Here is a 23,995-nt window from a genome sequence, read left to right as displayed (position 1 = left end):
GGGAGGGGATGGCACGGGATGATACAGTACGGTATGACCCAGCCCAGTATGGCCCAGCCCGGTACAGTATAGTACGACCTGCCCCCCCAGTACAGTACAGCACGGCACAGCACGGCCTGACCCTGCACCATGCGGCACCGTGCGGAGCGGTACGGCGTGGTGCGGTGCGGTGCTGTACGGTATGATAAACCCAGTCTGAGCCAGTACCGTATGGCCCAGTACGGTACCATACGGTATAGACTGGCACAGTATGGTGGGACCTGACCTGGTACAGCCCAGTACAGCCCAGTACAATCCAGAACAGCCTGGTGCAGGACAGTTTGGTACCATACAGTACAGTATGACCAGATTGGACCTGACCCAGTACAGCCCTGTATGACCCAGTACAGTACAGTACAGCCCAGTATGGCCCAGTACAGCCTGGTACAGTATGGTATACAGTACAGCATGACCATATCTAACCTGACCCAGTACAGCCCCATATGGCCCAGTACAACCCAGTACAGCCCGGGCTGACACAGTACGGCCCCACTGGGGCCATGTCCCCTCCCTGTGTCCCCTCTCTGTCCCCATCCCCACCCCACGCCACGACCCATAAGGTGCCCCTGGTCACACACACGGGTGGGCACCCCCCGATCTGTGCACCCCCCCACAAGCACGCAGATACCCTCAGAGGTGCACACACACACACCCCCAGGCACCCACGCAGAACAGACACACACCCCCGCACCCCCCACTCTGCGTGGGTACCAGGGGTGTGCCCCCAGCCCGCTGTCCCTTCACCCCAGCCCTCCTTTATATGTGCCCCCAAGCCGGGAGGGGCCCGAGCACCCTTAATCCCCCCCTAAGCGGCTTGTGCTCATCCTTCCTGCCCCCAGAGGAGGCCCCGCAATGGCGGGGGGAGGGGCCTAAAAAGCGGTGCAGGGGGGCAAGAAAAACCGTTTGGGCTCGTCCGGGATTTGAACCCGGGACCTCTCGCACCCTAAGCGAGAATCATACCCCTAGACCAACGAGCCACTCGCTGTCCTTTTTCCCCCCCCGCTACTCACGGGTGGGTGGCGGCCAGCGCCGGTGGCCGGGGGGCTGCGATGGGGCGAGGGCACGGGGGGCACCACTGGCTGGGCAGCCCACCGAATGAGCACAGCCCCGCGACCTTGGCAGCGCACCCCACAACCATGCACCCCCCAGCCATGCATCCCCCCACCATGCACCCCCAGCAGTACACCCCCAACAATGCACCCCCAGCAGCGCACACCCCCACCATGCACGCACCCCACACAATGCACCCCCCAATGAACCTTCCACGCATGCACCCCCCTCCAAAAGTGCACACACCCTCCGCAATGTGCCCCCCTCAAAGTGTACCCCCCAACAATGCACCCCCAGAACTGCACTCCCTAACCATGCACCCCTCCGCAATGCACCCCCTAAAAGTGCACACCCCCCAACAATGCACCCCCAGAAGTGCACTCCCCAACCATGCACCCCTCCGCAATGCACCCCCTAAAAGTGCACACCCCCCAACAATGCACCCCCAGAAGTGCACTCCCCAACCATGCACCCCTCAGCAGTGCACACCCCCACAACAGACTCCAAAAGTGTAGCACCCCCCAGCCCTGCACGCCTCTGCAGACCCCTCATCAGTGCACCCCCAGCACTGCACCCCCAAAGCACTGCCCTTCCCCTGAGATGCCCCCCTGGGGGACCCCAAACCTCCCCCCTGCACCAACCCAGGCCACACTGGGCTGGGACATCTCAGTGTCAACAGGACAAAGCTTGGGGTCCCCTCTGCATCCCTGGGGACCCCCCAACCCCAAGGTGGGCCGGGGAGGGGCCCTTATGTCCCCCCCAAATCGCCCAGGAGCCCTGGCAATCGGCTCGGCCCAGCTTAGGGAGGCTGATTAGGGTCTCAGCCCAGATTAGCCCCCCTAATCCCCAAGTTTGTCCAAGGATGAAGCCTTGATCCCTCCCTCAGCTCTTAAGCGGCTTGGGGCTGGGCAGGGTATATCAGAAGGGGGAGGGCAGGGGACCACCATGTCCCCCCACCCCCCCCAGCCCCATCACCATGTCGGGTGACGAGGAATTTTATCTCTTCAAGAATGCGTCCTCAGTGGGACCTTGGGATGGTCCCCAGTATCACATTGCCCCACTGTGGGCGTTCTACCTGCAGACCGCCTTCATGGGCTTTGTCTTTTTGGTGGGAACCCCTCTCAACGCCATCGTCCTGGTGGTCACCGTCAAGTACAAGAAGCTGAGGCAACCTCTCAACTACATCTTGGTGAACATCTCCTTCAGCGGCTTCATCTCCTGCATCTTCAGTGTCTTCACTGTCTTTGTCTCCAGCTCCCAGGGTTATTTTGTATTTGGCAAGCACATGTGTTCCTTGGAGGGCTTTGTGGGGGCCACTGGAGGTAGGTGGGGGATGCCACTGCAGTCTGGTGGGGCTGGAGGTAGGGCTGACCAGTCCTGGTAGGGCTGCAGGAGTTGGGGTGACCGCCATGGTCTGGTGGGGCTGGGGGAGTTGGGGTGATCACCGTGGTCTGGTGGGGTTATGTGTGGGGATGACCACGATGGTTTGCTGGGGCTGTGGGAGCTGGGGTGATCACCATGGTCTGGTGGGTCTGGAGGAGCTGGGGTGACCACTATGGTCTGGTGGGGCTGTGAGAGTTGGTGTGACCACCATGGTCTGCTGGGGCTGTGGGAGTTGGGGTAACCACCATGGTCTGGTGGAGCTATAGGAGTTGGGCTGACCACCATGGCTTTCTGGACCTGTAGGAGTTGAGGTGACCCCCGGGGTCTGGCAGGCTCATGAGGGACATGGGTTGAGGTCCCGGTGGTGTCCCTCCCCAGGGCTGGTGACGGGATGGTCCTTGGCCTTCCTGGCTTTTGAGCGCTACATCGTCATCTGCAAACCCTTTGGCAACTTCCGTTTCAACTCCAAGCATGCCCTGATGGTGGTAGTGGCCACCTGGGTCATCGGTATCGGTGTCGCCATCCCCCCCTTCTTCGGGTGGAGCAGGTGGGGGTTGGCCGTGGGCAGGGGCGGGCAGGGTGCTGAACACCTGGAGCGGCAGGTGGGGGGGTCATGGGGGTGCCATGGGGGTCCCAGGTGGGTGCTGAGCCACCCAGCAGTGCCACAGGGGTGTCATGTGGGTGCAGAGCAGCCTGGCAGTGCCACAGGGTGCCATAGAGGTGGCACAGGGACACCATGGGGTGCCACAAGGGTGCCACAGCTGTTCCATGGGGTACAGAGCAGGCTGGCAGTGCCATAGGGTGCCATGGGGGTGATGCAGGGGTGGAACAGGGGTGCCATGGGGGTGCCACGGGCATGCCATGGGGTGCAGAGCAGCCCAGCAGTGCTATGGGGGTGTCACGGGGTGCCATGGAGGAGGCACAGGTGTGTCACGGGGTGCCACTCGGGTGCCACATGGCATGGAGCAGGGGCTGAGCATGGGCGCTCTGCAGGTACGTGCCCGAGGGGCTACAGTGCTCCTGCGGCCCTGACTGGTACACGGTGGGCACCAAGTACAAGAGCGAATATTACACCTGGTTCCTCTTCATCTTCTGCTTCATCGTGCCCCTTTCCCTCATCATCTTCTCCTACTCCCAGCTGCTCAGCGCCCTGCGGGCTGTGAGTCCCAGGGGCACGGCGGGCACGGGGAGCATGGGGGCTGCGCACGCTACGTGTGAGGGCGGGAGGATGGCAGTGGGCTGGGGGACAACGACAAGTGGGATTGAGGGAGGGAGGGAAGGAGGGAGGAAGGAGAGATGACTGAAGGGAGGGTGGGAAAGGGGGATGGAGAGCAGGAGAGACGGAGGGATGGGTGGGGGGATGGCAGGATGGAGAAATGGGGTGGAGGGTGGGCACGATGAAGGGAAGGAGAGAGAGGGATGGAGGATTGGCTGGAGGGATGGAGAGATGGAGGGATGGCAAGATGGAGGGATGGAGGGGTGGAAGGATGGAGGGAGGAAGAAGAGATGGCCAAAGGGAGGGTGGGAGGGAGGGAAAGAGGGGTGGAGGGTCATCAGGATGGAGGATTGGCTGGAGGGACGTAGGGAAGGAGGGGTGGAAGTAGGAAGGGCTGCTTGTACCGAAGGCCAGGCAGGGGGGCAGGCAGGGGGACAGGAGGCCTGGCCAGGGCCCCTGACCCCCTCCTTCGGGCACAGGTGGCTGCGCAGCAGCAGGAGTCGGCCACAACGCAGAAGGCAGAGCGGGAGGTGTCCCGCATGGTGGTGGTGATGGTGGGCTCCTTCTGCCTCTGCTATGTGCCCTACGCGGCCCTGGCCATGTACATGGTGAACAACCGGAACCACGGCCTTGACCTGCGCCTGGTCACCATCCCTGCCTTCTTCTCCAAGAGCGCCTGCGTCTACAACCCCATCATCTACTGCTTCATGAACAAACAGGTGCCCCGGGGACACCTCAGGACATGGGGGCACTAGGGCCATCCAGGGACATGTGGGCGCTGGGGACATCCAGGGGTGCTCAAGGACATCGGGGGACCAAAGATGTCCAGGGACACATGGGGACCAGGGTCATTCAGGGATGCACAGGGACAAGGCATGGCCATGGACCAGGGACTGGGCACCAAAGATGCTAGTGGACTGGGGACATCCAGAGATGAGGGACACCTGGGGATGAGGACACACAGGGACTGAGGACACCTAGGAGCACCCAGACACACAGGGGTGCCCAAGGACACCCAGACACTGGGGACATCTCAGGGTGCCCAAGGACATTTGGGAACCAGGGACACATGGGGACCAGGGTCATCCTGGGATGCCCAGGGTCTAGGGACGATGATGGAGCAGGGACCAGGGACACCTGGTGCCAACAGACTGGGGACCTCCCAGGGATGGGGCACAATGGGGTATGAGGGACACCCAGGGACTGGGATGGACACCTGAGGACACCTGGGCATGCTCAGGGCCATCTCCAGGGCTGTGGGTACCATATCCGTGGGGACAGGAGACGGGGTCAGGGATGGGAAGACAGTCCTGGGGATGGGGACAGGGGACATGTGGGACTCCCCAGGCTGAGCTGGCTGCGTTCCCGTCACCACAGTTCCGCGCCTGCATCATGGAGACGGTCTGTGGGAAGCCCATGACAGATGAGTCTGACATCTCCAGCTCGGCCCAGAGGACGGAGGTCTCGTCCGTCTCCTCCAGCCAGGTCAGCCCCAGCTGAAGAGCCGCCAGCACCTGCCCCAGGCCCCTGGCTGTCCTCGCTATGGGGCTGGAGCTGCCCCAGGGTTCCAGGGCCACCCCCTCGGCCAGCCTAGAATGTAGGTGCCGAGTGGGACAATAAACCACCACCACAGTCTGAAGACAATGCCGAGCCAGTCTACGTGTCGGTGGGGACGGGTGGCTCAGCCCCACGGCACTGTAATCCCACAGTGATGCCACTGCAGGACCCCGCTCCTTGTCCTGCCCAGGACACACAAGCAGTGGTGGGGCAGGGGGGTGGAATGCTGCCCCTCCCCTCACCCATGGGGCTGCGCTGGTGCTGAACCCTCCATCCGTGGGGCTGAACTCCCATTCATGGGGCTAGTGTGGGGCTGAGTCCCCCCATCCGTGGGGCTGGCTCCCATCCACAGGGTCAGGGTGGTGCTGGGCTCCCATCTGTGGGGCTGGCTCCCATCCACAGGGTCAGGGTGGTGCTGGGCTCACATCCATGGGGCTGAGGCCCCACACTGCAGCAGTGGGGCAGCAGGGACAGGAGGGCAGGACTCAACCAGAACCCACGCACGCCCAGCCCCCCGAGGGCACAGGGTGCCGGGATTGGGGTGCAACTTGTGGGGCAGGGAGGGGGCCTGGCCGAGCCCCCTGGGACATGCCCATGGCGAGAGGGGAGCCATGGTCTGGGGTTGCCCTGTGCTGGGGGAGGGATGCCGGGGGGCCGCCAGGGCTGCGTCAGCCCTTCCCGGGAAACGTAAACACTTCCAAATTAAGTTATCCCCATCCCGAGCGATCCAGGGGCTGATCCAGGCAGCACCGTGCCACGGAGCAGGGCCACCCCCACCCCCCATCATATTTCTGGGGGTAAAACTGGAGCAATTCTGTCGCGAGGGCCAGGAGTCGCACAGCAAAGCCCCCAAACCGCCTTATGGGGTGAATGTAAACAGGTTTATTGAGCCACAGAATCCTCCGGCACGGCCGCCAAGCGCCGTTTACACCAGATTGATAAAAATTAAATCATCCCGAGAGGAGAAATACTGGAGAAATAAACACGGTGGGGCGGGGAGAGGGGCGGAACGCGGGGCAAACCCTGCGCCGGGAACCAAAATTAGTGTCTGAAGTTGTTAACGCCAAGGAGCCACGAGCTCCAAGTCCTTCTGGGTGGAGAAAGCAGAGCGTGCCGAAGCTGCCGAGGGCTTTGGTGTTGGGGGGAAGGAGCTGGGGACGTCGGTGACTCTTCCCCAGTGCTCCCCTTCGGCTCAGTCTGTGAGCGCCAAAGGCGCATTCACTGCACGGGTCTGGCGCGGGATTATCCAATTACCCATTGAGTTATATCAAAAACATTACTTTATGAAAGGTACATGAAATACGAGGAGTATATATACGTTATAGTCCGCGCTTTTAACCCTTGGAGACCGATTTTAGGGAGAAGCCGGGGTGTTTTTCCCACCTCGGTGCGGGTGGCTGGCACCAACCTCTGCCTGATGCCACCAGAGCAGGATCCACGTTGCTGCGGGTTGGCCGAGCGTGCAGGGACGAGGTGAGCGGGCTGTGAGAGGGAATCGAGAGGTCCCTGGGCGAAGCAGCGAATGCACGGTTAAAAAGACCAAAAAAACTAAAAAAATATAATTATTAGTAATAAATCCAGAAAGAACAATGACATGCTACGGGTGCGACAGGAGCACGGCGAGCATCCCCCCGTGCCCAGCCAGGCGCTGGCCTCGCCATTCCTCCTTCGTGGCATTTTTGGGGTGATAAAAGGCACTTTGAGCGAGGCCCCAGGGCTGCAGAAGCGTGCAAGCAGTTTTGACAGAGAGGGAAACTATATCGGCTCGAGTTGCCATCAGTTTCACTGCACCGGTGGGGCTCTGGTGAATTAACAGGCTCGTTAATTGGGCTGGCGGAGGGAGCACCCGCGCCCGTTTCTGGATAAGGAGCAGCCTGCAGCGCTCGCCTGACCGGGAGGCGACGCGGCAGGAGGACGGGCCAGGCTTTGCTGCCGTTTTAGGGGGTTTTTGCAAGTCCAGCTCTTCCCGGGAGCCAGGAGAAGCACGGGCAGCTCGCAGGCAAGTGCTGCCTGCAAATCCTGCCAGAGGCGCGGAGCTGAGAGCACAGCTCCCCACGGGACAGATGAACCGTGTTTGGATTTGCAAAGCCCAGTCTAAAACAAGCATGACTCACCTCTGGTTTTATTTTTCCTTTTGGCCCTATTGTTCTCTGGCTTGTTCTAGGGTGGTGGGGGTTTTTTGTTGGTTATTTTTTTTTAAATTGTAATTTTAAAAGAGCAGAGCTGAGCACATACCAACAAATCAAGGGGGAGAGAGCGAGGCAGGGCAAGGGGGGAACCGTTGCCATTGCTCTACCCTTGTCAGGATACATGTTTCACTTCATATGGAACGAAAACAAATACAAAAATAAACCAGAACTCGTTAAGACCATAAAATGTGAAAAAGTGAAAATGTGAAAATCTGATAAAAACTCCAACCAAAACAACCCACAAAGTGTCGTAATAAAAGAATTGGTTTTCAGACCAGCGAGTCCCCATCCCTTTGGGAAGAAGGAAGAGGAGGGGGAAAAAAAAGGACGGGAAGAGATATTTTGTTTTGTTTCACCTCATCGCCTGAAATAACAGTCTCAGTAGCGAAAAATGTTTCTTACGATAATCCCAGAAACTGTAAAAAATAAATTATTTAAGAAACGGCTTTCTCTGTACAGCTCTTAAAATTCATCGTGTCGCACCAAGGCCTCCCCGAAGTCTGTGGCCTGGCTCCCCACAAACAAGTCATACTTCTCCACGATCTCCTCTTTGGTCAGCTTGCCGTCCTGCGAGAGAGCAGAGACAGAAATTCCGATTATTTACCCCACGGCGGCTCCGTTCCTCTCCTTCCCAGCTCCAGCAAAGCCCACTTGACCCTCCAAGGGATGAAGCGCGCTGCCCCAGGAGGAGCCAAACCACTGTAGGAAGCGCGTGCTCAGGCACCTCTTAATTAAACAGCTTAATGAAGGCACGTGCTGAGCCGTTTCAAAGGGCATCTGCATTATCCTTGGGGAAAGGAAATTCTCTGAGCTGTCAAGTCAGAGGCTGTGGGCCCAGCTCCAGCAGGGAATCGGGCAGGGGGAATATTCTCGGCAGGTTCCCACCTTGTTCTGGTCGGATTCGTAGACGAGGTGCCGTGCTTCTGCCTCAGCGTGGTCATAATCCGAAGGGAGGATCCAATCTTTGGTTTCCTCCTTGTCCATCCTGCCATCGCGGTTCTTGTCTCTGAACTCCACAAACTGTTCCCTCTCTGTCTTCACCCACTCGGGCTCATCAGCGTCCCCATCGTGGCTGTACATGTCACCTGGAAGGCACGGCACCGGGCTGCACACCCCCTCTGCCAGATCCCATGCTGGTGGGACTCACGTGCACGCCTCCCCCATCCCACAGGAGCATGGATTGCACCCGGTTAGACCCCAGGATTGGCGTGTGGGCTGCTGCTTCCAAGAGCATAACGACGAGGCCCCCCTGTCCTCCTCTCAAGAGCTTGCCCTTTCCATCTTTGAGGACAGCTTTTACGCTTATTTCCCTAAATTCCCACCCAAAATCTGACAGCGCTGCTTCAAATCAGTTTGGAGAAGCAGGCGGCATTTCTCCTGACATACTTTGGAGCCAGACGTGCTTCTCGCCGCCCCTCTCCCCGCCGAAGCTTGCCATTTCAGATAAGGGGTGTTAAAAAGGGCAGCTGTTGGGTGTCCCACCGCTGCCAAGGGAGGAGGCAGGGCCAGGCAGCCCCCGCCGCGTTCAAGAGCGGACAATCCTGGAATGGGAGCAGATGCTCCCTTCCCTCGGAGGGCCTGGAAGCTGCTTGTCCCACCCTGAGCACCCAGGGCCTGTCACCGGTGAGGGATTTAACCCAGAAATCCCACAGCGAGGACGGAGGAGCAGGGCAGGTCTAAAGTTAGGAAGTTAAGAGAGATAATGAAATTCCAGGAGGAGGAGCAGGGATGAGAAAGCACATGCCAGCAGCTGCTCCTGCCAGACAGGGCAAGGAGGGGACACAAAGGGGACACGGCGTGAGGCACTGGTGTCTCACCTATGTACTCCTCCAAGTCAATGAAGCCGTCCCCATTCTTGTCGATGTCCTCCATGGTTTCCTGCAGGCAGGAGAGGATGGTTAGCTGGGCTCGGAGCAATTCTCCCCCACAGCAACCCCTTCACTGGGACTGATCCAGCCCCAGCAAGCATGAGGGTGCCATCTACACGTTCAAAAAAAAACCCAAAAGCCGGTTTTTGTGCTCCACACAGACAGGCCAATCCTCTCTGCCTCTGGCCATCCCTGACCCACATCTGCTTGACCTGCTCGAGGCCACCCCACTGCAGGACTGCTACTGGTGAAAAGCCTGATTTCCAGCCCTCTCCACCTCCTTCTTTGCCATAAACACCACTGTCTCACGCAAGATCACCAGCTGCAGCAGACCCACCTGCACAACTATATCTTTCATGTAATCGTACTCTTCGGGGTGCAGAAAGGCGGTGAACTCTTCCTTGGTGGCAGTCAAGTCTCCATCCTTGTCAGCCATCTTGAAGCGCCGTTCATCTCGCACCATCATTTGCTTATAATTAAACCCGTCGTCGGGGTCCGGGTCATCTGGGCAGAAAAAAAGAGGCAGCGCCCCGGGTCAGCTCGGGCTGGGGGGGAGATGCCCCATGGTCACCACCAACCCAGCCCAACCTCAACCTCTTCAACCCAACCTCAACCTCCCAACTCTTCACCACAGCAGCCTGAATTTTAGGTATCTGTGGCCATCGTGCCTCTCCCGCACCGATTCTGCCAGGAGGAAGAGGAGGAGCTGCCAGTGGCCGTGGGATATCACTGTTCCCAGAGAAGATGCCCCCAGGAGACAGGGATCAGGGCTTTTTTGGCTGGCGCGGGCCCGAAGGCTCAGCCCAAGCTATTTCTGGAGGAGAATGTGTAAGGGGATATTGGTCCCCGCTGCCGGGGCCGCTTCAAAGCCAGCAAAACATCACGCAGTGCCCGCCGCAGTGGGAATATCTGGGCACATATGGCCACTAGATACAGCTATGCCAACAGCTATAGATAAGCTTTGGGATACCAAAGTCAGCTTTGTTTGTCAGCCTATAGAAAAATATCAATAGAGGAGGACGTAGCTGAATCCTTGTGGGGTCAAGTTAAGCAAGGGCCAGGCCTGGTCTAAAAAAAGGCTCCCTCCCTTCTCTGTTTACATCCAGGACAAAAGGCAGGGGATTAAGCAGCTCTATACAAGCCTCAGTGCTAGCCAACCATTAAATATAAGACTGTAAGAAGATTTTATTTTAAGTTACCTCTAGGGCACAATTAAGACTAAGGTTTATATTCTATTCCCAAGCTTTCACCTCGAAAAGTGGCATACACCAAAAGCTCAGACAGAGCAAACAAAATCCTCAGGATCAGTGTTGGCTGGCACAAGCAGAGTGAGTCCGAGTTAAAAAGCAGTGTCTTTTGATACAGGTGATTCTGCCATTCAGGCCAAGTGGCTTTAATGAGCTTTAACCAGGTGGGTAGCAGCAGAGTGCCGAGCAAGTTGACTGTTTAACAAGGGTTAAACACACCCAAAACTGTTTTGCATTTTAGTCCCTGGCTTCGGTGGCACAAGTGAAACTTTATGAGGCAGGTTGAGCGGGGAGAGCTGGGTAATCGCTCGGGAGCTGCCGGCAGCAAAGGCACGAGCGCAACTTTTTAATCTTCCCAATACAAGCAGAACATACACAAGCATGTCTGGTTTCAGAACCCACCCGTGGTGACAAGCAAGTCTGATGGAACTGACGAACAAGAGGAAAATAAAATTATTATGTAATTTTTAAGGTAGTTATTAGGGGAGTTTCACTTTAAGATTAAGCTCTCTGATATGTATCACTTAACCTTGCTTTCCCTATGGAAATATATTTCGATCCACAGAAACAGCTGGTGCACACCGAGCTACTTTATTACAGTACTGGATGCAACTCAGTGACTAATACAGTACTGAAGTTGGGAAAAAAAACCAAAGACCAACAAACCCAGCATTTCATTTTGATGACAAAAAGCAAGCATTTTTTAAATACTACGTAGAGCAGCAACAGAGGGTGGTGCCTCGGCTACCACACACCGGGAGAGGGATGTTCTTAACTCAATTAAGGGATCGTCCGGCCTCTTGGCTATGGATCAAGCTCTCCTGAGGCACTTCCAGCCAGAGAGAGAAGGGAGGGGAGAATCTTGTGTAAGGGACAAGAATATTTCAGCAGAATGGAGCTGTGGAAAAGCGATTGCTGCTGAAATAAGGAGCATGGAGCCAATGCATTAGGCAGGCACAGCTCTGCTGGCTAGAGCCCGGCAGCGTGGCTGTGGGAGTGGGGTTGCTGGGATCCTCCCAGCGTTCAGTAAGGACAAAAGCATGTGGGAGCAGCGCTATAAAAGGCTTTATCAGTATCTGCCAAGGGCACTCGGCATCAAGCACCGGTCCCCAGCTTGGGCTGGTGAGCTCTTTATGGCATATCGTCCATCACGGGGGCCAGGCACTCCCCTCTCTTACTAATTAGGCTTGAGGAATGGTTTTCTCATTAAGGTTTTTCCTCAATAAAGGTTTGTGTTTTCTTTTAAAATTTTTCTACAGTTGCAGGTCATAAATCCCACTGCATGGACTCCAAAATTGTGATAAAAGCCTTCCTAGGACCTCTGCTCCCCCTTCACAGCTGAATTTGAACATGCAGATAGGCTAGGCTTTCTGTGGATCTCAGGAATTACATTACTAATGGAAAAGGCAAGCTTAGAAAGATCTGCCCCAGTCCCAAGAGGGTCTGGAAAGCTCAGTAAGAACCAATGGGGTCCTGGGGGGCCGATTTCCCCAGCCACCAGCACAGCAAACTTCAATCTTCAACCTACTCTTTCAATAAAAGAGCCAGAACCAAGAGGCAACAGCCTCCATACGTTCTGCAGAGCATATGACTATCTTTGGAAATATTTAGTAAATTAAACTTTATTTCATGCTTTCAAGCTGTAGCTCATCATACCATATATGTCTGTGTTCCAGGAGGCGGGATCAACTGGCAGAGGAACTGGTATTTTTCTAACATCTTAAGCCCAGAAGAGCTTCTTCTTACTTCACTCCTCAGGGTGTTTAAGTCCTTACAGGGCTGCTGACCTGTCTTATGTTCCAAAATGTACAAGCTCTGGGGTCTAAAGCTACTGCCAGGACAACTGTAGAAAGTGAGATATGCACACAGGACTTTGCAAAGCAATTAAAAGACTCTTTGCTAACAATCTTCACACATTTAGGAAAGGTGCAGATACCCAGAAAAATGTGGCTTCTACAGCCACAGGTTAGTTGGTGTCTTTCTGCAGGCCCTAAATGCCACCAGTAGCTTGAAATTCAAAAGCTAGAAGGCAAGAAAAACATTACCCCGTGTGCCTTTAATCACATTATTGCTCACAACTGAGTTTGAAGCCAAGTTTCACAATTAAGTGCATCAATAAAGCAGAGTTATAAGCTGCACACTGATTGCAAACTTCACCTTTGGGTTTTTCCCACATCTTTTATTTTTTCTCCTTAGATTACCCTTCACTAATACCATCAGAAGGTAAATTGGGAGGAGACTTTTTTTTTTTAAATCCAAGGGTTTAGGGATGAGTGGAGAGCTCCTGCTCTGCTCCATCACACTTCTGCTTTATTGATTAGAGCCCACCACCAGATCGGACACCTTGCCCCTTACCGAGGTAAGTGCCATATGTCACGTTTCTGTACTCATCCCAGGAGATAAATCCATCTTGATTCATGTCAAACTCCTGCCACTGCCGTTCGACACTGTCATACACGTATTTCTTCTGGGCCTTCTTAATCCAGGCTTTCAGCTCCCCCTCCGTCACAAACCCATCCTTATCCGTGTCTATCTTATCTACAATCATTCTACAAAAACAAAACAGCAAGTTTCAAGTGCCAGCTCCGCAAAGTTTTTATCCCAAGAGTAGAGACCTACCTAAGATGTAGCCGTAGGTGGCATTTTTATATTCCTCCCAAGAAATGAGGCCGTCCTCATTGAGGTCGTGCCCTTTCCACTGCCGCTCTACATCCTCGTATATCCAGCGCTTTTGTGCAAACTTAATCCAGTCTTTCAGCTCTTCCACAGTTACAAACCCGTCTTTGTCTTCATCTATTTTACTTACAATCTTTCTGTAGAAAATGCAGAAAAATCCAGCAAGAGTTAAAGGAAACAAGGCTCTAGTTCTACCGGGCAGAGCATTAGAACCGGTGGTGGGCTACTGCAGTTATCAAGTCAAGGTGTTCAACACCAGGTCCCAGTAACGCAACCACAGGGACAGGTTGTCCTTAAAACCAACATATGGTTTAGCCACCAAAACACTGGCTTGCTCACCCTTGGGCCATTCAAGTTTTGTGTTCTTCAGGAACACAAATTTGCCCTAAGGGGGAAAGCATTTTTTTGTTAGACCTTGGGAAATACCCAGTTGTGTGTCTTCTTAACTCCCTTGATGGCATGCAGGGAGTTAAGCACTTACACATACTTACATTAAAAGTGGGAAGACTGGGCCTGGTGAAGGAATACATACACCGAGCTTTGGCTTATTTGCACGCCCAAGCCCAGCAAGGAAGAGAAAACCTTCAGAGGACAGCAACGAGAAACTGATGTCGATATCAGCTCCCACCAGAGAAGGATACTCCCCATTTACCAAGGGAGAAACCAGAGATGCGGGGTTTATAAAGCACAGTGCAAGGCTGCGTGCCTTCTTTATTTTTAGCAGCAGCTGTGAAGAAAAGCAGCCAGGAGGAATGCAGAGATCCATAGGCAGATGCACGTGAGCCTCGGGGAGGGGAAGGCAGCACAGTCAGGGGGAGCTGGGCTGTTTAATCCTCACTGTTCCTCGCGTTTTACTTCTAGGAGTACCCGCAATGTTTGCACGACGCAGGGCAGGCACAGCACACATTGCCTTTCAAGCTTAGTGCTGGGAATTCTCAGTTTTATACTCCCTTTGGCAGTGCCAGGCAATTAAAGCCAGGGATGATAGCCCAAAACGCTTTGCTCTGTGAACTGGGATCTTTTTTTTTTTCCTCCTTTTAACAGGAACGTTCAATATGAAACCAGTTATCTTTAAATTCAGTAATTCTTAACTCACGCATGCTAATGTGAGGAATTAAAAAAGACAAGTGTTTTAAGTCATCACAAAGACTACTAATTCCCCAAATATTTGATGCAAAGCAAAACACAGAGTGCAAACCCAGCCTCAACAAACAGATGGGACACCAGAACCACCCTGCACTTAGTTCCCAGGTTTTGTTCTATAATTGCTTTTAAAATGCAAAGCCACGATTTCCTCTGTGGCACAAAGGATGTTCCTAAAAATGAAAAGCTGGATAGCTGGGTAAGACTGGTAAAAATATTTGCTTTAGTTCCAGAAGAGTCTTTCAGCTCGATGCCATACTTCACCTGTTGCAGGTGGCAGCTCGCAAACCATGCACCACATACCAGAGGGCTGAGTCATTTTACAGCCCCATTTTAATACTCACTATTTCAGGGAAACAATTAAATTTTTTAAATACTGCATTGACATTCGAAAGCAGGACAACGACCCCACCATAAGAGCACACAATGCTCTCCTGTGACAAGGCACTGTGCAGGCTAAAACCTCACGCTTTGTTTGTGAGAGATTAAACGGCAAACACAAGAGTCTAGGATTGGGCTGGCTGGAGGCTCATTTCCCAGGAATGGCAGGGATCATCCTTCCCCAGCTTTATCACAAAGTGGCCTCTGAGGACCAGATCCCATTAGAAATTTCCCCAGCTGCTTCCCCAACCATAAAATCTGGACCATCACAGCCTTATTAAAAAGATTTCTGTGATACCAAACCCCACAGCGTCAGCAAAATGAGGCAGCAGCACAGCAGAGCAGTCAAGTGACAAGATCTGGGCAGCAGCAGATCTTGTACAAAACCACTTTTCATCTGTTCAGCCAAGGAAGAGAAATCGGCCACCAGCCGAGCTGTGAAGCACATGGAGCTCAGGCATTGGCACGGCTCACAGCCATCACAAGAAAAATGGGGGGGGGCAGGGGAACCACAAAAACCTACAAAAAACACTGGAATGAAGAACTGGAGCCGGCATCAGTAGATAGCCAAGGCAACTTTTCCAGGAAAGGTTTCTAGGTGGGGCAGCAGAAGTTCAGTTTTAATTAGAGAAGTTTCCCTGTTTGATTGCTTTAAAAGAAAGTTAAACTCTGTCCCCACCTGGAGCTCAGGGCAAGCTGGGCACTGCTAGGGACACTTAGGCAGCTCCTAAACCTCTGCCTTCAGCTGGTTTGGTGGCTTAGTGCCAAAACCTGATGCTCACAGGCTGGTTTCCCAGGGCAGAAGCCACAAAAGCTGTAAATTTTAATTAAAAAAAAAACCTATAGTTTGTCACACAATGCCACAGAACCCTGTGTGTGGAGGGGCTGGCAGGGGTACCAGATGTTTTGTGATGGCTGGCAGCTGGAGTTGACAGGCTGCTTTGCTTTCTTACTCGCCCATCCTAGGGAAGTGAGGGGATCCTGTTTGCTCAGCGCTATTTCCAGGAAACTGAGCATTCCCCTAATTCAGCAGCCTTTAAAGAAAAAACAAGGTAGAACATGGTATGTTGTTCTGAAATCATGGTTGCCCCAGAAAACAGGGGGGTGAGAAGAGCTGTACAGAAACAGAGTCATGAAACACAGAGCCAGTGCTCTCTCCCAGAACACAGTCCTTTCAACAGCACAACAGTCATTAAAAAAATAATTTACCCAATTTTGCACTCATAACAAGTTTATCAAACCAATTCAGGCTTGGGAAAGTGTGATGAATTTGCCTCCGACTTAAAAAAAAAAAAAAGCTGGTTTATGTCAAGGGCCAAAGCAGTTTGAAATGGCCTCGTTAAAACATCCGAGTGGAAACTCTTACCCCAGCCCTGCTTCCACTGCCAGCTTTTTCCAGTAGATAACTCAGCAGAACAATGAAATTAAAATGCAGAGCCATGACAAAGCCTACGGGTCAGGAAAACAGTGCAGGGGAGGAGGATCGCCAGTGTACTTCTGCTCTCTGCAGAAGCAGAGCAAAGCTGCACGTTCTCCTTTGCATTCACTCCTGCTTTGAGTGGAAACGGAGAGATTCTCTCCAAACTATTTCCCTCACAAAAAGCCACACGGCTCATCCAATTTTGCAGCCTGCAGACTGACAAGGGCCTCACCACAATGGATCTAGTGGTCCAAAGAGGGTTTTTTTTCTAGTTTAAAGAGCCCAGATGGTCCATATGGGTGCTAAAGTACGTGTGACAGCCTGGCAACACCCTGCCCCACAAACCCAACTGTATCTATCTGGTTTACTTCACTCTAGGCAGAACCTCCCTGAGCACTTAGATGTGGTTAAGCTTTCTCTTCTCATCAAGGAGACCTATTCCTCCCTACCAAAAAAAAACAATTTTCATCATGGTCTGCAGCAAGTGCTGCTCCACCAACTGTAGTGCAAGGTGGAGACATTCAGCTCTTACACCGAGGGCTACGCCAGTGAGCAAAGCCCATCCAGGCGCTCAGATATTGCTCTGGGGCAGGAGGCAGAAAGCCTGCTGTCTTCAAAACCAGAAGAAAGAAAAAAAATCCCAAAGCCGAAGAATTAATAGGCAACTTGGACCATCACGAGTCAGCCCTTCAGCCTGACACCTTGAGAACTGTCCCAGCAGCAAAGCTGAGCTCACCAGGGAGGTGCCAGGCAGAAGCGCAGCCCACAAGCCTCTGAAGATGTCTCGTCTGGGCTGAGCCTCCGAAGTTTTAAGCCTTTCTAAGCCCAATATGAACAACTGTGCCGGCAGCTGCTGCCACATGCACAAAGGCACATGCTATAGTGCCAAGGAATGGAGATTGCCAGGGCCAGCACGGACCGTCCCTAATAAACACCCTGTTCTGATGTCTGCAGGTGGCAGAGAAGGCAAAGCAACAAAGCAGAAATTAAATTTGCAAGAGATGCTCTGTTTTCGCTAACTTGGGACTCGGCACAGCAACCAGCTGCTTCTCAACTAGGAAAAATAACATGGCGGGAAAATGCAGCTAATCCCATGGGCCTTCGGATTCCAGCCCTAACTGGTGACTGGCAAGCTCATCTAGCACTGTTTGAGTACAGCAAAGCAAAAGACACCTATTTTCATTCATACTTTGTAGTTTTGGGGAGTATTTAGTGCTTAGAAGCAAGTGTGCATGACTGGAATAATTCAAGGTGACCTTGCAGGCTGAGACCATCTCCAGTGATGGGAACTGCACATGTGCTGTGTAACTTTGTCACCGTCACTTGTGCTGGTCACTAAATTTCAGCTACTGCTGCCTTAAAAATGACATTTAAAAAGCTCTAGCTGAGACTAGCTCTGCCATCTGAGGTGCAAGAGAACGGTACATGAATGCTGGGGTGATTTTTATGGACAGCACCACATGGATTTGTTCTCTCTCTCAATTTGATTTTTATTTGAGCTCTTTTTCTTACCCGAGTCTCTCCTTGCTCTCCTCTGGTGTGAGCTGATCGAAGGTTTTGGCCTCATCTGCGCCAAGGAAAGCATCGTGGTCATAATCGAAGTTCTGCGCATCATCATGGACCTTGTCGCTGAGCTGCGGGTCATGGTGAACGCGGTCCTTCTTCTCGGTGGGTTTGCTTGAGATGCAGAGCATGGAGAGAGACAGGCACAGCAGGAGCTGAGGGACGGTCATGGTGGTTTGGAAGCACCTATGTGACAGCAAGAGAACGGGAATTGGAGCTCACCCTGCAACAGGGACACTGCAGCAGCATGCTGCCAGTTCCAGGTCACAAACCAGAACTCTGACACCAAAACAGGAGAGCTGATAAATTAATATAAACTACTGGGGCAAAATCATGAGTGAATGCAGACTATCAGGGCAAAACGATCCTTGAATCCCATGGCGCCTGCAGAAACCCTGTTAACACAGGGAGCAGCTCCCTGTTTCCAAAGCCGTGCTGTGAGCCCCAGCCGAGCCCCTCCATACGGCAGAGAGCAACAACTGCGCTTGCTGGAAGCAGAGCCTGCTCGGTGAGGAATGCGAAGGATGCATTGCAAATGCGCCCAGTGGATCGCCTGCGAGGCCCCTGCCAAGCTGGTCGCCAGCCATGCCGACTGCCCTCTGCTCTCACACCCTCCTGCCCAATTCCCCAACTCCCTCCCACAAAAAAACTCCTTCCCAGTGAGGTACCTTGTCTACCCAACAGCTTCAGACACTCCTCCAGGATCTCCCATACCCTGATGCGGACGGAAGCCTTGCCAACACATATTTCACTGTTAATTCAAGTCCCATCAGGCTTGTTACACCCATCTGGAACCCGATTCCAATTGCCAAGCGGGTGACAGATGCACATGATGACAGAGACGCTCAGGATGTGGCGATTTATCACCCAGATTGTCTGTCCAGTGCGCACACAGACATGTCACAGCATTGGGACAGTCGCAGCACACCTCTGAGTAGAAAACACCAGATAAAAGCACAAGAGCCGTACTCTGCAATCAAAAAAGGCTCTCAGTTTTCCCCATCCTGATCTCTTTAATCTAAATTTAAATCAACTAACTAATACACGTATTCTTCAGCATGCCACCCCACCTCTCCAGCAGTAGGATCAAGCTGCCTTACTCTCCCTATGCAGGCAGAACTCCACCAGCACGGTCCTGCCCCAAAAATTTTATAAAATAAAGTTTTCCTCTGTAGAAACCAGAAGTTAAAGAACCCATGGAACTAAAATTACTTGCAGAGATTAGAAAGGAATAGCAGAAAGGGACCCATTCTATCTATTTTTTTTAAGACTATGTATGCAGCAGGGCAATGAATCCAGTAAACCACCTCCTGTAATGCCCGAAGGATTTATCTGTACAATGTTTGGACCACATGAATCCCTTTGGTGATGGCAGCAGGCCACTTGCCCCACAAAATAAAAAGTTCTCAGACAGACTGAGAGTTGTTTGATCTTTAACATCACCATAACTGTGCTTAAAGCCATATTCACACTCAGAGGACACAAAAAGAGACAAAAACGGGTCACACTCATCATATAAATAGTCAAGCCTGTTGTCAAAGAAGCTCATCCTTGCAGCTGGCAAGGAATTGCTTGTCCGAGAGCTGCACGCCCTGCAACAACAGCCCTGCCATCAGGGTATGAACCCACAAGATGAAGGGCCCAAGGAAGACCAGCGTGAGGTGAGACACTGACAGCATGACAGCAACTGGGTGTTACCTGCAGAATGGGGTGTCAGGAAAAAAAGAAAAAAAAAAGTAAAAAATATATCAATTTAAAAGAACCTGAACCAGGTCAGGTACCGACAATGCACCCAGCTGCTTTGCCCTAAAGGTCATCGTTCTGCTGGCTGAGTCAGAGCGGGTTTGGCTGCTCCAATCTATTGATCTGTCCCCAGGAGAGGCACAAGGGAATGCCTCCCACCGTGGAGCTTGCCAGCAGCTACTGCAGGCTAGCAGCTCAAGGGCTCAGCACTGCCACAGACCCGAGGGGCAAGAGGGAGCAGGACGCAGCTCGGTGCTCAGAGAAACCCTGCCTGGCATGGGGTGATGTTCCTGCTCCTTGTCCCCAGGAAGAAAAGCCTTGCACACAGCAATGGCAAAGCCGTCCTTCCTGTCCCAGGAGCAGGCAGGCCAACCTCAGGGCTGAGGCAAGGTAGCAGCAGCCGGTGAGCAAAGAGAGAAGTCAAACCCCAAAGAAGTGAAAGCATTGCCAGTTTTCCTGTCAAGAAAGCTGGAAACCACTCTGCTGGGCAGCAGGGGAAGAAAGAAGAGTCCCACTGCCATGACTGTACCTGCCAATGTGTGGCTCTCGAAGGGAGAATGAGTGATCTGCAGCGGGAAGGGATGAGGGATTTGGGCTGTGGATTCTGGTCTTGTACATGGGAAATGCATAATGATGCCTTGGGCTTTCAGCCATTAATTAGTCCAAATAAAAGGGAAGCTTGGGCATAGTTCAGCTGAAGGAAAAAGACATGTGCATGCTAGAGCATTGGAATGGATGGAAAAGCTGGAAGAACAGAAGCTTTCCTCAACTCACAAATAATTTTTGCAACACAAGCCATTGGTGTAAACCCATGCTACCCTGTTATACCAGACATTTGGAGGATCAGGGTTTTGATCCCATCCTAGAGGCAGGATCCCACAGACCTCAGCCCCTGCATCTCATGGAAGGAATATCAAGATAACACCACCACAAAAATATCTGAGTTTAGAATAAAATAGACATCACAGAAAGCAGTAACACTTCTCACCGAGCTGCAGAGGGCCAACAGCTTGCCCCATGAATGCAGAACTTCACACTGCTCCTGCTGACAGCATACCACACTGGAGCACAAGGCAAGGATGCAGAGATGGATGGCATCGCGCTGCCAGCCCCATGATGATCCTGAGGCATTGCACAGTGCCCGTGGGCTACCGCACAGGATGAGGAGATGATGAGGAAGGTGGGAGTGGAAGTAGTTCTGCAGTAGCCCTGCCAGGAGAGCAGCATCCATCCTTTCAGCCAGCACAGAGGTGGCTTTTCTCCTCCTAATCGTTCTCCAGCACATCACAGACAACACCTCCTCATTACACTTTATTAGTTTTAAATGTACTAATACTCCCTTATGGCTTTTATGACATGAAGGATACCTAGAACCACCCCCAGGGATTTTCCCAGGGCTGGGTGACTTCCTCCCTTCCCCACCTCCTTGCATCTCGCCTCTCCAGATCACCACAGAAAGATTTAATCACAGCTCCTACCAGTCTGCAACCACATGGAATGAACCTTGTAGTCAACATCAGCTGAGGGAAGAAAAGCTGCATCCTCCTGGGGACAGGAAGACCAGAAAGCAAATGAGATTAAAAGCAACACCCGCCCAGCCAGTTATGATCCAAGCTCGATCCCAGTGAAAAATCCTCGAACCCTGGCTACCTCTGATGCAATCCAGTGCTGCCATGACCTCAGGAGGAGAATACCCCAAGCATTATTTAAGAGGAACTCTGTATATATACTTTTACACAGAGTACCAGACTCTTGCACAGCTGGAGCACATCCCAGCACCAAGGACCTGCCCAAAACGGACCAGCCTCTTGCTAATCCTGGGAGCAATCTGGACTAAAGCACAGGGTGACCTGGAATCAGTGTAAATACCATGATTTTATCTACAATGTCCACAGAGAGAGGCCATGAGCCATTTGGAGGTGATTTTAAAAGGACAATCTGACCTCAAACACATATCTTAGCATCAGGCCAGGTGCCAGGGAAGCAATGAACCTTACTCTACAAGTAAAGATGCTGCTCTAGTGCTTGGTGAGACAAAAAAACCCCACCCATACCCCAACCATTATTCATAAATAATTCACATCAGTAACAACTTCTGCTGACCAACAGCTGCTCTACCAATAGTACTGACCCCCAAATTTTCCTCAGAGCTCACAGTTCTGTGAAAAACAATGCTTCGAGCTTGATTACACACACCCTTCTTCTCTCCCCAGCTACTTAAGCAAACCACAAACCGCTACGGGAAGGGATGCTGGCAACAGTTCTCTGTTCTCCTAAATAAAAGGGTCTCAGTGGTGAACCACAGGGAAATCAGATGCAGCAATTAGCGGTGGGGAGTTGGGAGATATTCCCTCAGAACAGGGTCTCCTGGAACCTTGGCTAGAAGAGGAAGTCAAGACTCTGGTTGGTTTTGCAGCGGTATTGATGGAAGAACTTTGGATTCTGTGCTGGGCTTAGTTTTTACAGCAATATTCAAAGCAGACTGACAGCAAGAAACCCCTTTGGAAGCACATTTCCCACCTTGGAGTCCAGCTAGGCTCACAGAAAAAAAAACACAACAGAATTAGCTCAAAGTTGGAAATTAAGTCTCTATTTTGGCTTTTCAGGGGATTCATCCCATCCCCCAGTGGCCTTGGGCTGACAGGCAAACCTGGTCCTTACCCACAGGTGGAAGACCAGGAGGTCACCTCCGCACACTGCTGACAGAGCTCCATGTTACAAGGGTGACTGTGACAAACAGCAGCCCAGTACAAGACACCACGAAGTCAAAAGGCAAGTGGACACAACTGTGTGGATAACAAAGGATTATGTCGAATATCTGAGTTGGTTTGGGTTCATTAGCGTATCCCTTCCAATAAGCAATTGCCAATGTTTGCCCTGCTGCATAATTAACAGCAGCGATTGAGGAATTGCCACTCTGTTCCCCAAGGCCTGCATGATTTTATCAGGAGCTAAATAACAGGTGAGAAAGAAGCAATTTATGCACAAAACAGTCACTCATCCACAAAAGAAAAGCCTGAAAGCTTGGAGCTCTGCTAACAGTGAATTAAGAGGCAAATGGACTTGGACGACACTTCCTCACACCGTGGGTCCCCTTGCAGCTCAGCACCAGCAACGCTGCAGCCAGTCATCCCAGTGCAGGATGCAGCCCTGGCTGGGGGTACTGACGGAGGAACGGGCAGCAGGAGCCTGGTACCGGACCCTGGCTGAGGCCCTCGGGGGTGCGGTATGAGAATGGAAGCTCCTTCTCCCTGGGATCTGGCAGCCGCCCGTTTCCCAGTGATGCTGCAGGGAGACCCAGACTGCACGGGGAGGCGCCAGCAAGAGGCTTCCCCCAGCCCCCACCCCGCAAGGGCACCAGGGCCGTTACACAGGCTGGTACCGGGGCCACGACGGAGTCGACGGGCATCCCCAGTCCTCGCCGCCAAGGCAGCCCCACGCGAACGGGACCGGCCTGGGGGACACACAGCAACACTGCTGCACCCCCGCCCTGGATTCCCATGGCGACCAGGCCCGAGGCTGCCGAGGCCCAGCCCAGCCGGTGCCACGTTACCGCTCCCCCGTGACGGGCCGTCAGAGCGAGACGGACGCTGCTCCCTCCTAAGAACCGCCCCCACCAGCTGCCGGGCTAAGGCGCGCCCCCCCCCCAGCACCGCCGGGCCGGGCCAGGCCCCGTCCCTCACCGTTACCGGGAGCCGCCGCCGCCGCCCGCTCTCCTCAGCCTCTCTGCCGACCGGAAGTAGGCGCCGCGCCACGCCGCACGGCCCCCCGCGCTCGCTCTGTGTCGGCCAATCAGAGCGTCGCTCCACCTCCCCGACTCTACGTTAAGTACTCTGACTGGTCTACAGCGCCGTCTGTCCGTCTGTTCTCCCGCCTCCACGCTGCCTCCCGCCTACCTCCCCGCCCCTTCGCTCCCGCCCCCTCCGCCCGCCGCAGCCCCGCCTCCCTCCGCAAGGGACGCAGACGTCGATTGGCTGGAAAGCGCCACGTCCTCACGCGCGCGCCGGCCGGCGGCCCTGCCCACCTGGGCACCTCCTCCCTCCGCCCCTTTCCTCACTGCGCGTGCGCATCGGGGGCGTTGTGGGGGCGGTCACGTGCGCGGGGGCTGGGGCAGGGGCTGGAAAGGGCGGGAAAAGGGTTATGCGGCGGTGGGGGTTGTGGGGCTACGTAGCCCTTCCTCAGTCTTCCTGGCAGCCAGGGCTTGGCTGCTGGGGCACTGTGGGATCGGTCCCTTCTTCAGCAGTGGGGTCCTTGTGGTCTTTCTTCAGTGGCGAGGACGTTGTGGTCGTAGAGTGGTATCTCCTTGTGAAATGCCTCTTGAGTGAGGAGAGCCCTCCCCTCAGGGCAGCATCTGCCTGCTGTGCAGGGCTCTGCTAGTGGCAGTTCTGTCTGAGGAGGCACGCAGATCTCCACATATGGAATTATTTAGTCAGGGTATGCTTGACATTGCTGCAGGTGGTTTCTGAGAGCTGATGTGTTTGGTTCACATGTGTCTAAACCATAGTATCATCTAGGTTGAA

General features: G+C 53.5%; 2 protein-coding genes and 1 non-coding gene across 5 annotated transcripts; 1 reads left to right on the top strand and 2 right to left on the bottom strand.

The window, feature by feature from the left end:
- Positions 1-944: 944 nt before the first annotated feature.
- On the bottom strand, positions 945-1,016 carry TRNAP-AGG. Its single transcript has one exon. It is a non-coding gene; the product is annotated as a tRNA-Pro (tRNA).
- A 1,030-nt stretch (positions 1,017-2,046) lies between these two features.
- Positions 2,047-5,551, top strand: OPN1SW (opsin 1, short wave sensitive). Its single transcript, XM_040596975.1, has 5 exons — positions 2,047-2,411; positions 2,851-3,019; positions 3,466-3,631; positions 4,168-4,407; positions 5,066-5,551. Exons 1-5 carry the CDS (start codon positions 2,066-2,068, stop codon positions 5,186-5,188), a joined length of 1,044 nt encoding a protein of 347 aa, XP_040452909.1. The 5' UTR covers positions 2,047-2,065; the 3' UTR covers positions 5,189-5,551.
- A 556-nt stretch (positions 5,552-6,107) lies between these two features.
- LOC121089614 (calumenin) lies at positions 6,108-23,246 on the bottom strand. Of its 3 annotated transcripts, none has more exons than XM_040596978.1 (7): positions 23,165-23,246; positions 17,682-17,918; positions 12,905-13,098; positions 9,640-9,806; positions 9,252-9,312; positions 8,320-8,519; positions 6,108-8,001 (listed from the first exon to the last, which is right to left on the bottom strand). In XM_040596978.1, exons 2-7 carry the CDS (start codon positions 17,900-17,902, stop codon positions 7,897-7,899), a joined length of 948 nt encoding a protein of 315 aa, XP_040452912.1. In that variant the 5' UTR covers positions 17,903-17,918; positions 23,165-23,246; the 3' UTR covers positions 6,108-7,896. The 3 variants fall into 3 exon arrangements, with proteins under 3 accessions (XP_040452912.1, XP_040452911.1, XP_040452910.1); XM_040596977.1 differs by having other exon boundaries at positions 23,159-23,230; XM_040596976.1 differs by lacking the exons at positions 12,905-13,098; positions 23,165-23,246 and adding an exon at positions 13,169-13,362.
- Between the last annotated feature and the right edge of the window lie 749 nt (positions 23,247-23,995).

This window comes from Falco naumanni, chromosome 5, assembly GCF_017639655.2.
Source record: "Falco naumanni isolate bFalNau1 chromosome 5, bFalNau1.pat, whole genome shotgun sequence".
Taxonomy (NCBI): domain Eukaryota; kingdom Metazoa; phylum Chordata; class Aves; order Falconiformes; family Falconidae; genus Falco; species Falco naumanni.
Note: the sequence above shows the minus strand (reverse complement) of the source record. Positions and strands in the feature narration are given on the sequence as shown.